This window comes from Pangasianodon hypophthalmus, chromosome 8 (assembly GCF_027358585.1).
Source record: "Pangasianodon hypophthalmus isolate fPanHyp1 chromosome 8, fPanHyp1.pri, whole genome shotgun sequence".
Taxonomy (NCBI): domain Eukaryota; kingdom Metazoa; phylum Chordata; class Actinopteri; order Siluriformes; family Pangasiidae; genus Pangasianodon; species Pangasianodon hypophthalmus.
Window position 1 is genome coordinate 22485096 of NC_069717.1, and position 13884 is coordinate 22498979.

The 13884-nt window shown below is 38.4% G+C and overlaps 1 protein-coding gene across 4 annotated transcripts in view; it reads left to right on the forward strand.

Annotated features, from left to right (window-relative positions):
• Nucleotides 1-13273, forward strand: part of acot7 (acyl-CoA thioesterase 7) — a 71959-nt gene extending 58686 nt beyond the window's left edge. For all 4 annotated transcript variants that reach the window (XM_026925541.3, XM_026925542.3, XM_053236183.1 and 1 more), the window contains exons 9-10: nucleotides 1691-1875; nucleotides 12888-13273. In XM_026925541.3, coding sequence (XP_026781342.1) covers nucleotides 1691-1875; nucleotides 12888-12986 — 284 coding nt within the window. In that variant the 3' untranslated portion in view covers nucleotides 12987-13273. The remainder of the gene's footprint in view (nucleotides 1-1690; nucleotides 1876-12887) is intronic.
• Nucleotides 13274-13884: the final 611 nt, after the last annotated feature.

Here is a 13884-nt window from a genome sequence, read left to right on the forward strand (position 1 = left end):
TCCTCTCAGTAGAGACCGAATTAATTCATCCATAGTTCATAATGGTATTTGTATTTATAGGCTACATGATATGTAGGCTGTAGATATAAAACATCTCCCTTCTGTCCCAGTTTCCATGGAAATAAATATTGAGACATACATCATAATCTAATATTCCTTATATCAAAGATGACAGTATTAGCTGTCTGCGTTTTACTCTCCTAAATGACAGGTTGTCACTACTCAAATTCTTTGAAATAGCCACTTTTAGGCACTATAACTAGCAATTCTGAGTCTTAGGCTATAATTTGGTTATTGCACTGCTCTATACAGCACTCCAGTAAATGAGTATATTTATATTTATCTTTATGTGAGTCAGCATCCATTATAAGTGCAATACAGTAATGAAGTGCCTTCACAGATTTAGAGATGTGTTTCACAGAGCAGGTACTGACGCAGGGCAGTCAATGCCGGGGCCTGTGTAATGGAAAAATAAAAGAGCCAAAGTGATGCTTTGGGAAAAAGGAGGGGGGAAAAAAACCCTTGGATGATAAGATCAAAGTGGGCAGCCGTGAAGCTACAAGCAGTAATTGGGCGTTTTGGAAGGGGCTGCTTTTTCCTGGTAGTGAACACAATGTTGTCAGGATACACATGCACGCTCCCACACATGCTCTCTCCTTTGAGAGTGCATACATGACGTCGCAATCCAGCTGCACAAAATCACTGGTTCTCCATGCTGAAGGCTATAACATTTTATCAGTAAGACCATGTGTTTATGTTTGAAGCTAGTCTGCAGCTTTACAAAGTTTCCAGGCTGCACATGTTGGCATGAAAAGACTGTTCAGCTGTAGTCCTCACCATATTATATATTATCAGTTATTACACCACAGAGCTGTTGAATTCACGAATCTGATTGGTCAGAAGGTGGTGATTAATTTTCTGCAACAGCAGCACATCACAAGTTTATATTAATGTGTTCGTTCTAATACATCATTGTTTCTATAGTAACAACCTAACCTGGGACTTGTATCATGAATACTGCACATAAATGGATTTTTAAAAAGCGTGTAATTGTGGATATGGTGACGTTTTCTGCGATGAGACACTTGTATAGCATTTTTGCAAGGAGTCTCCAATGTCAGAGCTTTGTAATAATCAAACTGTAAGTTTTTCGACACATGAAAGTCTTCATGATGGAGGAGGCTTCTTGGAAACATGGCAAGCTGCATTTTTTTTTGTCTCATTAATATCATGAGAGAGAAAAAAAGAGGAGGTGCTCAGCGAATGACTGTTTATAGCTGCTATAACGTACGCTATAACATGAACTAGCTTGTTTTGCGGATGTCCCACAACATTAAATGTAACTATGAAAGGATTAAAAAGTATGATGTGTCATTCTTTAATAAATAAAAAAAAATAATGTTAGCATTGGCAAATTGCTGTGGCATAAGAGGAAGAAAACACTTCGAGACATGCAGTTATTGGAAAATAATCAAATTCAAAATGGTAACCGCTTTGCATCAGGCTGCAACACACCACCCCATCGTTGATTTATTTCCTATAATAGCACGCCCCGTCATGTTTTATTCCTTACATAACAGATTTCAGGAAACAGACACTGCCATCCAACAAACATACACATTTCAGTCTCAATAAACCATGGCTATGAAGATAAACTGGCCTAATGCTTGACTCTGTGGCACCCCTGCAGGTTGTGTGATCACAGTATCCGGGAGAATGACTTTTACTAGTAACAAGTCAATGGAGATCGAGGTGTTTGTGGATGCCGATCAGTTGGCGGACACAGAGAAGGGGAAATATCGGGCCGTCACTGCCTTCTTCACCTACATTTCTCTGGACAAGCAAAACAAGCCGTTGCCTGTGCCTCCCCTGAAGGTAGGATACAGTATGAGAATTCTTTATTACACATTGGGAAGTAGTATGCAGCATCACAGAGTTCTTAATGCAGCATCACAGATTCAATTAATCAAGCGTTGGTGTGACACACTGATGAGAAATAGTGACTCGAACCTGGCTTATTAAACTCTTTGACCCTTTTGGCTTTAGTGCTGTGTTCCTCTGAGGATTAAAGCACACTAGCCTATTAATTTCTTTCAAAGCTCCATTAATAACAGTTTCCTCTGGCTCTATTAATCCATTAATGGTTTGCTAGTAATGATTTGCTGGTTCTCCACGGACACAGAAAGGATTGCCAGGATATGTTTGGCCACTTAATCAACTTCCTCTTTGGGAAGATGCTGCAAATTTTTCAAGACCATTTTCTAGCCTTTAAATGTAGACACATCTTTACTTGTGCTGTCTAGCCTTTGGCTATTTTCGACCAAATTTAGCTTTCTGTTCTGATTAATGCATTGTTACTCCTCGGAAGAACTTTAATTATTACCTTATTAACTTATTAATAAGTTAATCGGAGACCTAATCGAGGTTCCCAAAGTTCTGCCTGGTAATTACAACTACATGCTTGTGTATATGAAGGTTTTCTCGTCTGTCTTCAAGAATTTATCCTTAAGTGTAGCACACCTTCCAGGAACTTGAGCTCCTCTGCAGTTCAGCTTTTGTGAGTTTCTTTTCACTAGCACATATACAGTACAGCTGCAGTTCTTGAACTCTGAATATCTCAGAGGCTTAGCAGTCTCCTGCAGACTTTAATTTTCCACCGTATATATCGCTTAGATAACATGATACATGTCTTCCCATTTGGCAAATAACCCTTGTTATTTATTCATCTCCCAAACCGCATAAAGTTGTTCATAACAGTTTAGTGTGGCTTACCTGCATAGGCGATTTTACACTTTGCAAACAGGGGCTACAAGAGGCAGAGCAAGAGAGAGCTGGTGTAGCCAAGGCTACGTAAAACTTTATGATGCCTCATATTTACTGTGTAGCTATAAAGACATCTGCGGCACCAGCATCATCATCAACATATCATTCAGGCAACTGTAATAAAAATACCTAATATTTTAAGAAATGAAGACTTGAAGCAAGTATAGTCCAGTCAAGAATTGGTTTCCGCACTTTGTTGTAACGCATTTTCTAACAACCTGCATATGTATGTGAATCAGGGCCGAGCTGGATTGGGACACTCAGTAAACCACATGCAACAAATGTCACAGCAGATTTGATAACCTGCATAACTAATAGTATGTGTGTGTATACTGTGAAATTTTGTCTATATGAAACTTTCTGATGATAGCCTACACACGTTTAGACAGTAAATGTTCACTGTTACTTTATTTTGGTAAGAAATATTTGCATACTGTTAAGGCTTAAATTTGTATATATATAATTTTGGCCAATAACAGATTTATCATATTTTGTTAGAAAATGTGAGTAGCAACCTCTTACACTTTCTCCCAGACTGTTACTGATATATTTTAGCATTAGGCCAGCTGTACAGTATGTGTCTGTTTAAACGCCAATATTATTGCGACATAAGTCTATTTCATCATCAGATTACTAGAAAAAACTCAGTATTTACCAACCAGCTAGTGCCAGTTGGTTTTCCATCACGTACCTCTCATAAAGATTTGAAGACACTTTAATGTTACAGGTAACCCAAATTTTGATCGTATTCATACCAAGTACTGATCCGTTGTGTCAGTAGGGTCTGTAGTTGCATGCATCATTTCTGACCTGATCCCTATCAGGAGTGACCACAATGTGCAATGTTAAAACAGCACATTAAACATTGCTCTGCGATGCATGTGCAAATTGAGTTCTAAACACACAATTGGTATAAAAATAGATGCAACACTGCATCTAAAAGCGTATTCCCCAGAGGCCTCCGTATTTCAGAAACCGGCTGAGCACCCTTCCTTTAATTGAGCTTGTCATATCGTGGCCACTGGTAAGTGTGCTCCAGATTATAAATAGTATATCGACAGGGCTGCAGCAGCTATTTTTTGACTTCAGGTGTTTTTTCTACCCTCCCAAGTGAAAGATACAGGTCTATTTTTAGCCTTTCCCGTTTTAGCGCTTCACCGAGGCAGACTGTGGGATGAGTGGAAGGGGTGGGGGATGGGTACGAGGATGGATAGCAGTGAAGCCCTCTGGGGAGAGGAGGATAGAGTGATAGAGGGAGGTCTCGGCATCCCAGCTAACCTCAAATGCCACATGCACACAATGGTTAGAGCACAGAAACACAGTATGGGTTCACTCAAAAGGGCTGCGCTTGTGCCTTTTTACAGCCAGCATTATAATCGAGCTCGCCTCGGGGCAGCATTTTAACAACAAGGCAAGATGGAGAAATGAGAGTGAGGAAGAGAAAGCTGAAGCTTAAGGCTTCTTCATCCTTTTAGTCACCATCTTTTCAGGACCCATTACCGATTGGTGTATCTGGTCCCTTGCGCATGGAACAAGTTGCGTTACCGTAGCAACCTCAGGGCCGCGATGTGAAATTCACGTTTATTTTTAGGCACAGCTCATGTGGTGTGTATGCACTATGAGGTTAAAGTGTGCGCTGATTCCCTACTTTATGTATCGCAGTGCTGCTGCTATAATATTCTATAATCAGCGAGACAAATTCAGTCCTTTGTGTGCAATATAAAGCTATATTGTAGTATATTTGATAAATAATTTTCATACCTTTAGTCGTTTTAATGATAACATTCAGGAATATATTATGCAGGAAAGCATGCATAGTGACAGATATTGATATTGGAAATACATATCATGAGATTAAGAACAAGTCTGGCACCAGCATCTGGAAAAATGCTTTAGAATTATGTAAAATTGCCAATTTCCTTCAAAAACAGTTTTGATTTTGCTTACGTATCAACAACAGAAGCTACAACTTAGTCCTACTTTTAGTCCTACTTTTATAAGACGATCTTGAAACCGACCGTGATGAAAAGAAATGCTTTCAGAATCATTTCAAACCACTGCGACACCTGCAGAAAATATTTTTCCTTTAAATTTATGTCCAGGTACTTATTTTTATTCTACCCTGCCTTTCATTATTTAGTGCTACTGTGGCAGTATTGATATTTGGCAGGCGAGCAAGGCTTCAGCAGTGGGAATGCTAAGACAGTCCAGAGCGTTTGGCATTTCTCCATCACTGTGCAAGCTATCACTGTACTGTAAGCAGATCATCATTACATGAAACTACTATACTCCCATAAAGGGACACAGACACGTGCAAGAATGCCTTTATAATGTGACTGAGGCAGCTGCGTGTGAGAATGCCTTTATGGAATAAACCAGCTAAGCCTCAAAGTCTGTTATATTTCAATATAAATAATTAAACTTGATGTGGAATTGCTGTTAGTTGCAGTTTTGATATTAAAATAATCCACAAGAGCATGAACATTTTGGGCCATATGTGATTTAAGTCCAAAAGTCAGTATTTACAGGGAAGTCAGGGAAAGTTACTTGTGTTCAGAGTTGGGTTCTGCACACGCTTAAGTCAATTTTCTCTCCGCCCCATTCAGATTATGCAAATCACCTGTGTGTAGTTCACACCACCAAACTTGCCAGATTTTTCTTAAGTAGAATTGTCCAAAACAGAGTTTTTCAATAGCATCAAGACCACTACCTTTAAACACAAGCACTTGCCTTTAAACCCAAACGCAATTGGGGTAGAAAATGCAGACTAAAGAAGTCTATCTAGGTTTTTTCCTGTAAATGTAATATATCAAATGTAATATAATGTAACACAAAAACTGGAGACAATTTTAAGCTGAAACATGAAAAAGAATAAAATGCTGATGTGATTGATAAGATGGTAAGCATTGAAAGAAACATCTAATCTTAGGAGTCTAGTGTATTGTCATTATTTTGCTGCATGAATAATCCTAATTATAGTCATCACATTAATCAGTGCAAATTTGGATTAACAATATGGCTTTCACTATAATTATTCAGCAGATGATAAAATAGCACTTGATCCAGCACACATATTATTTTGCTTTTTTTTTTATATTGTGCACTGACAGTTACTTGCACATGAGATATTAAATTGAGGTCATGAAATCATAACGTCTGCATGGACATAGGATATGTATGGGGCACTGTTCTCTATTTTGAGTTGTCTTTTTGTTGATGTTTTTGTTCATACGGCCCCATTAGCATGCAATTCAACTCTGAATACAGTCCCTAATTTGGATTTCTTATGCTTAATGGTGGAAAATAAAATAATTTTTATGACATTTACAAATGTCAGGACAGGCTGGAAAGACCAGCGGGAGAGAAAAATGAAGATGTTCAGCACCAGTGGATCTGCCTGAAAGATACGCTCTGGTGTAACACCCTGATGCTGTCTACAAAACTCACCAGATAACAAGTTCAACCAAGACCCTGTGCAGCAAGAAGATGTGTTTTAATTTGTATGACGCTTTCAGTAGCGCTAACAAAAAGAGTGCATAGCATTGAAAATGTTACTTATCTGGTTGCAGTGGCAGATGGGGAGACTTTTAATGAATCGTCGGGGGCGTTCCAGTAACATATCCATTGATCACATGACACCATATACATGCAGCATTTTTCTCGTATAGATTATACCAGATGTGCTGGATTTGAAAGCCCTGCACATGTTCTCGTGGGATTCTGGTTTCCGACAACACTGATCGTTGAATATGATATTCATAAGAACATATTAGACAGTGCATTGATTTCAGATACAACAGCACTTGTGGTTCTTTTTTTGACTATTCATTAAATGTGATTAAAAAACGTCTTTCTTATTTTAATTAGGCTAATTAGTCACCCTTGGCATAGAAGTCTTTTTCGGCAAGAACTGATCCAGAAATTCCTATGAGGGTTTTAATGGATTAGTTAGACTGCTTTCTCTGTGTGACTGTGTATATGACTAGATAATATTCCTTTTTTTCAGGCATTCAGAATTGTGATGCACATGAAGTTTTATTCAGAACATGATATATCCTACAAGAGTGAAACACACAGCTGTAACACACAGAAGCCAGAAGCAGTGGGGTATAAACATGGCATATTTTATTTAGGCTATTCCAGGAATTATAGTGAAGTAGCATGGGTTAGATGACATAGCAATCAATGCTTGAAGTATAGGAACTAAAGAAACCAGAGATCACAAATTCAATTAATGTTTGGTGCATTTCTATCAGGTGTTCCAAAGATAGATACAACACCTAGAACTCAAAATGAACAAGGACACACAGAGCACAATTGGTGCTATAGCTTAGAATTGTAGGATAACACCTTTGCAGATGCACATTGCAAAAAAAAGACAAAAAAAAAACACCCAAGTATATATGCACAAAATAAGGAGATAAAAATGGGACTAATTATGAGAAACAGGATCACGAATAATTAACAGGATCACGAATAGTGATCAAGGGGTATAGACAAAGTGTAGACAAATCTGAAGAAAGCTAGGGAAGATTTGGTGACAGTAAGGTTCCATGCTAAAGGTACAGTGTAAACAAAAAAAAAAAAAAAAAAAGGAAAAACCTGAGTAAATATTCTGAATCCTGGGTCAATCATCAGGAAACCTAAACCCATGGTTCTCAAAATGGGTTCCGGGGAACCCCATGGGTCAGTGAAGCATAATCAGAGGATCTGTGACTTTATTATTATTATTATTATTATTATTATTATTATTATTATGTTACAATGATGTAAATCACAACCTACCCACTAGGGAAGGCTTCTAGAGGCAGGTTGCTGAGATGTTCTTCAGTCAACAGTTTCCCGAACACTGTGCAAAGCTTGAACACTTTAGGGTTATTTGTTGTCCTTCTGGGGAAATCTTTTTTTGTGGTTTAAAGGTTTTTAAATGTGGTCACTTACAGATCTTTGGCTTGGTTTGATGGCTTGGTCAGCTCTTTCCCTACATTTAATGTGTGTACTTATTACCTTTCTAAAAGCGTAATAATCGATATATGTGCTCACTTCCCTTAGAGCCGACACCTTTCTGTCCAGAAAACTCTGCAAATCAGTGTTGGATTAAATGCCTCTTTGACTGCATAAAGCTGCCACTTTGGGGCTTTTGGTTCATTTGAAGCGGCTTCCTGCGTTAATTTGTGTAATTAAGGAGCCAACAGGCTCAGGGGCTTTGCGGCAAGAGATGATTATGTCCTCCACAGGACCCCTCCCAGAACCACATCCATTTCCCTAATTAATAGTCAGGGCTACTCTGCGTCAGTTCTCCCTGGCGCGAATTTGTGTGTGGCGCCGGGGCAGGTGACACTCGCTGATTCCAAACCTGTTCCATGCAACAGAAAACAAGGCGTCCAACTGTGAGGCCACACGGCAACTAACCGAGCCTCGGAAACGCTTCGGCTGCTGAAAAAGCTCTGTGAATTGGTATGCTTCTCAACCACACCATTAGTCTTCGCACTGCTCACCAAAAAATACGTTACACCACAAAGCAAGAGCATGTAGAGAAATCAGTACAGGAAATAACAGCTCATCTGAAGCCGCAGCCACGGTTACTCTTAATGTTCAATCACCGGAATGAAACAGTGTTATGGCATCTCCTGACACCGAGCACCAAAATCTGATTAAGAGTACAATTGGATAATATGGGCTTGCTTGCGTGAAGCTTGTGGGTTATTACAAATCAATTTTTTTCAGCTGATGTTTAAAAGCTTTGCAGTTTCTCAGAGCAGATCAGATCATATATATATGATACAGAGAATATAAACTCACTGGCCACTTTGTTAGGAACACCTGTACCCCTGCTCATCCAATCAGAAAGTGCTAATTGCTCCGATTTAAGAAGAATAAAACATTTTAGGATGTGCTGCTCTAGCAAAACAATAAACTTCAAAGTGGTAACAGTAACTCTGCTTCGCATCAGGTTGTATCACCCCAGCCCACCAAAGTGTTTTCTTGCTTATTAAAAAATGTACTTTACTTAGCATTGATTGCTTGCCATATTTATCAGCTCGGTAATTCAATATCCATTTTGATTTAATCAAATTTTAATGGCTGATATTTTCCCTCCCCTATCATAGTGAGTCTCACACACACATACACAAACTCACACACACACACACACACACACACTCATAGCCTCTGAAGAATGCCAGGCATTTTCCCCTCTCTAAAGTACATTGTGCACCAACTGAATTCAATTTGTCCAAGACAAGCCTGGCTGACCGGCCTTTCCCAAGCAGCAGGGCAGTGACCCCAGAACGAGTTCCTTCAAGGTCAGATGATGCTGCTTACAAGGAGAGCGGCAGCATGGGATAAAGAGGAGACTTTTCTCTTTTACACATATGACTGTCACACACACATATATATATATATAAAGATAAGATGAGACGATATGTAATGTTTCACAGAAGCTGTGTTCTTTATTCTTCCTGATCACTAAATGGTCTAAGTGACTATTAAAGAATGTAACTGTACTTCTAATCTTAAAGACATTTCACCACCTTCACTACTGTCTTCAGTATTTTCTTCGATGACATTATGGATTAATTAGCTTGTACTTGTAAACATTTCAACTCCTTGATGTTAAGCTTTGGTAATGAGTATGAAATAAACCCCCTGTTTCTAATGGTCCAGCTGGTACTACTGTCAGAGCTTCTGTTATAGAAAACTAATCAACATCAGGTTACAAGTAACAAAGCACAACCTGCCAAGCCTGAGTGTGAAATGTGCATTAGTAGGCTATGTAGTATCTTATTAAGATAAAATAAAGCTAACGATTTGTAGTGTAGTCCAGTTTTTACAATCTTCAACTGTTCAGTTTTGGTGAGTGTGTGCCCACTGTAGCCTCAGATTCCTGTTCCTGCTGACAGGATTAAAACCAGATGTGGTCTTATACTGTTGTAGCACATCTGCCTTGAGATTTGGTGCATTGTGTGTTCTGAGATGCACTTCTGCTCACCCTGGTTGAAAAGAGTGGTTATTTGAGTTACTGTCACCTTGCTGTCAGCTCAAACCAGTCTGGCCATTCTGTCCTGACCATTTTTTTTTTCTTTTTTTGCACCACTCTGGGTAAACTCTAGAGACTGTTATGCATGACAATCCCAGGAGATCAGCACTTTCTGTAATACTCAAACATGCCTGTCTGGTAGCATCAACCATGCCACAGTCAAAGTCATTGAGCTCACTTTTTTTTTTCTCCATTCTGTTGTATATCTCATTCAGGTTTTTTTGGGTTTTTTTTGTTTACTGCTGCAGTAGAGTGGGAAAGAGAGTATTTTTCCGATGAGCTTTGATATTAAAGGGTAGTTCACCTTTCTTCTGCTCCAGGCAACCAGCTTGGCAACAGCTAATCTCCTTTTGTTTAAAGTAGAAGCGCTTCTAGCAGTAATGCCCATGTTGACTCACATTTGGCTGTACAGAACAGGGTTTTGCTGTTAATTTGTTCTATTTTTGTGACAACATTAACATACAATGATATAAATGGCCAAAGATGTCAATCTTGTAACTTGTGCATTTAAGGCTTCCGAGTTGCCATATACTGCTTATCGCACAAAGTAGGTGTTTGTTCTGTATATATTTAATAACGCTGTCACTTATGCGTTCAAAATAGAGATTCGTTCATCAAGAGATTCATCTTGGCCAATGTCCTCATGCAAAAGGCTGTTTGATTTGTCATTGCACAGATCTTTCCTGGAGGTTTCCTGCCATCTGCCACTGCTGCGCATGACTGCCTGGTGACCTATAGCCAATGATGAGAATATCCATGCTTCAGAGGGCAACTATGAAAAACAACTGTCTAGAATTAAACAGCATTATTTCATCTTTTAGCTTATGGGATTTCACATTCCCTTAAGTGAAGGTGATAACGAATGGCACTCAAGACTCTCTTTTTATTTCAGTTAAGTTGCTGATGTTATACACCGTAAAAATGTCCATGGAGGAAACCATTTAGAAGGGAGAGAAGGGACATGGTATGATTTCTCCCTGAAGTCCAGATTAGGGATTATGTTATAGGACGGGAAATTCATAGTACATGACATTGTCCCTTTAGGTCTTGATTAAAAATAAATAAATCTTATAAAATGCTTTGAGTATTCAAAAAACCCATCTAATTGTGATTTATATATCAAGTACACAAATCAAAAATAATATAACATGGTGCCTTTCCTCCAATAAATTTAGTGTTAGTATATGCACTCACTGACTACTATACTACTATATTATATACTACTATACTTGCTATACAGAAGACGTGTATACCCGTGCATTCATGCAATTATCTAATCATCCAATCATGAGGGAGCAGCATAATGCATAAAATCATGCAGATACAGGTCAAGAGCTTCAGTTAAAGTTCACTTCAAACATCAGAGTGAAAAAAAAGTGATCTCTGTGACTTTGACTGTGGCATGGTTGTTGGTGCCAGATGGTCTTGTTTGAGTATTTCAGAAACTGTTGATCCTGGGATTTTCAAACACAACAGTCTCTAGAGTTTACACAGAATGGTGTGGGGAAAAAAAAAATCCAGTCAGCATCAGTTCTGCAGATGAAAATGCCTTGTTGAAGAAAGAGGTCAGAGGAGAATGGCCAGACTGGTTTGAGCTGAAAGGAAGGCTACGGATAACCACTCAGATAACCACTCTTTGCTACCATGGTGAGCAGGAAAGTATCTCTGAACACACAACATGTCAGATGTTGTGCAGATGAGCTACAAAAGCAGAAGACCGAAAATGTTTTTCCAATCTTCAACTGACAAATGTAGCTTCCTCCTGAGTTGAATTCTTGTTTCAGCATAAAATATGCTCAGTTGCAGAGCTCCAGATGGGTAATTCACAGCTTAGCGGAACAACAAGAAAGGTCTCGCTGTGCGTAATGTACTGTAGTGTGGATGTTGGAATGATCATTCCTATGTGGTGGGAATGATCGTGGCTGTGCATAAAACATCCATGCTGGCTTTGTTTTTCAGATTAAGATCCAAACCACTATCCAAAACACTTAATATTCTTGTTACAGAATAGTGGTATATTGATAGACTGGCATGTCATTTTGTCATTATGAGGAAATTTGAAATATGTATACCAGTAACAATACACCAGAAATTGCAGCATATGATAGATAGATGGATAGATAGATGGATAGATAGATAGATAGATAGATAAATTAATAATAATTATATAAATTCCATCCCTACTTTTTACTAAAAACTAGACAAAAAGCAAGTAGAAACCTATGCTGCAATGCATCTATATATATATATATATATATATATATATATATATATATATATATATATATAGTTGTAGTGTTATCAGGGGTTAGTTATACACTTCAACTCCTGATATGAAATATGTGCATATATCTTTATTTTAGCATGTATTGGCATGCAGCAATGCTGTTTTATTTTGGGCTCCAATATTTCCTTAGTGCCTCTGGGCTTTCCCTGTCCTAGAAGTCCTAGAAAAGTGGAAAACTTCACCCGCACCACCATAAAGGTGTCATTTTTTGACGGGTTTCTTTCAATTTCTTGCATTTTTCATAGCACAGTTTTGACTACACATTCTCATACACTGACACACACACACACAAAATGTAATGACACACACTTTATGCTCCTCTGAGGTTTGATATGATTTTGTGCAGCTTTTTCATGAATATGATTTAGTATTGTGATTTAGAATGAGTATTTGATGGAGTTTTGCATGCTTGTGTGTGTCTTAGTTTGTTGAAATTTTAATTTGAGGTTGCTTTAAGGACACTGGATTTGGAAGTCTGAATTTGTGTGTCAACCCTTACACGTGTAAAGCATAATCATACATTACATGCAGGTTTTAAAGCTTCATCCTGATTATAATTGCAGCCAGCACATCATCCATCAGCTTGATTTAGAAATATGTCATAAGCTGACCTTCGAATGATGTGTTACCGGAAACCTCACTGTCTCACATCCGTGTGAATGTACTAAAAGTAGTCATTTTTCTTTCTCTCCTTCTCTCCTTCCCTCTCTCTCTCTCTCTCTCTCTCTCTGTCTGCAGCTGGAAGGTGAAGAGGAGCAGAAGCGTTTTGAAGAAGGAAAACTGCGGTACCTTCAAAACAAGGCAAAGAGAGTGGCGGACAAGGAGCAGAAACAATGATGCCCCTCAGTACACGAGCATAATATAGTAGTGTAGCGGAATATTTTAGTAGAATAAAGGTCTCAGTAAAAAACCTCTCTTATCCTTATTGTAGCCGAGTGGATGAAAAGGGAAAAAAACTATTTTACGTGAATCATACTTTCCATGTTTGTTGTTTCACTGCTGCATACCAAAGCACCTTGTGAACAGAGTATTATATTATGTAAGTCTTATTTATGTCTGAAGAGCCCTATTTATGAAACGCTTTGATCATTCTGTGCGATAATAAACATGATACGCTGATAAAACTTGTGAGTGTCTGTCTGTAATACAATTTGTAGTAGGGATAATAACTATCAGACAGCTTATAGAGCTCTGATACATATGGAATAAAACATAACAGGGTGTGCTGTTATAGGAAAATAATCAACAACAGGGTGGTGTGATGTGGCCCGAGTGTTTTATTCTTCTTATACAACAGCAGTTTGCCAACAAGTCCATTATTTATTTATTAAGGTAAATATTTCACGGGTTAACGTTGTGCTATGTCAGCGAGGCAAGTTAGTTCCTGTTATCACTTATGTTATAGCCGCTATAAGCAGTCGTTCTCTCACCAGCCTCTCTTTCTATAGTTGTTACTATAGAGACGATAATATACTAGAACTAATAGAAACCTGTGGCAGCCAGCATTAGTGTCCTATGTGCTGTTACGCTAGCATTTCATGTCAGGTCACACTGTAAAATAGCTGCCATCTTGAAGACAGAATAAGGGACTGACTGCACTAAAGAGATGTTTAATTTGCTAATTTGAAAGTGTTTAATTTGCAGTGCATATTGGTTGCAATAACTGTAAAGGAAACAAGGGATTAAGATTTTATTTTAATAAGTGGATCATCACCATAAAGAGGGACCACAGCTC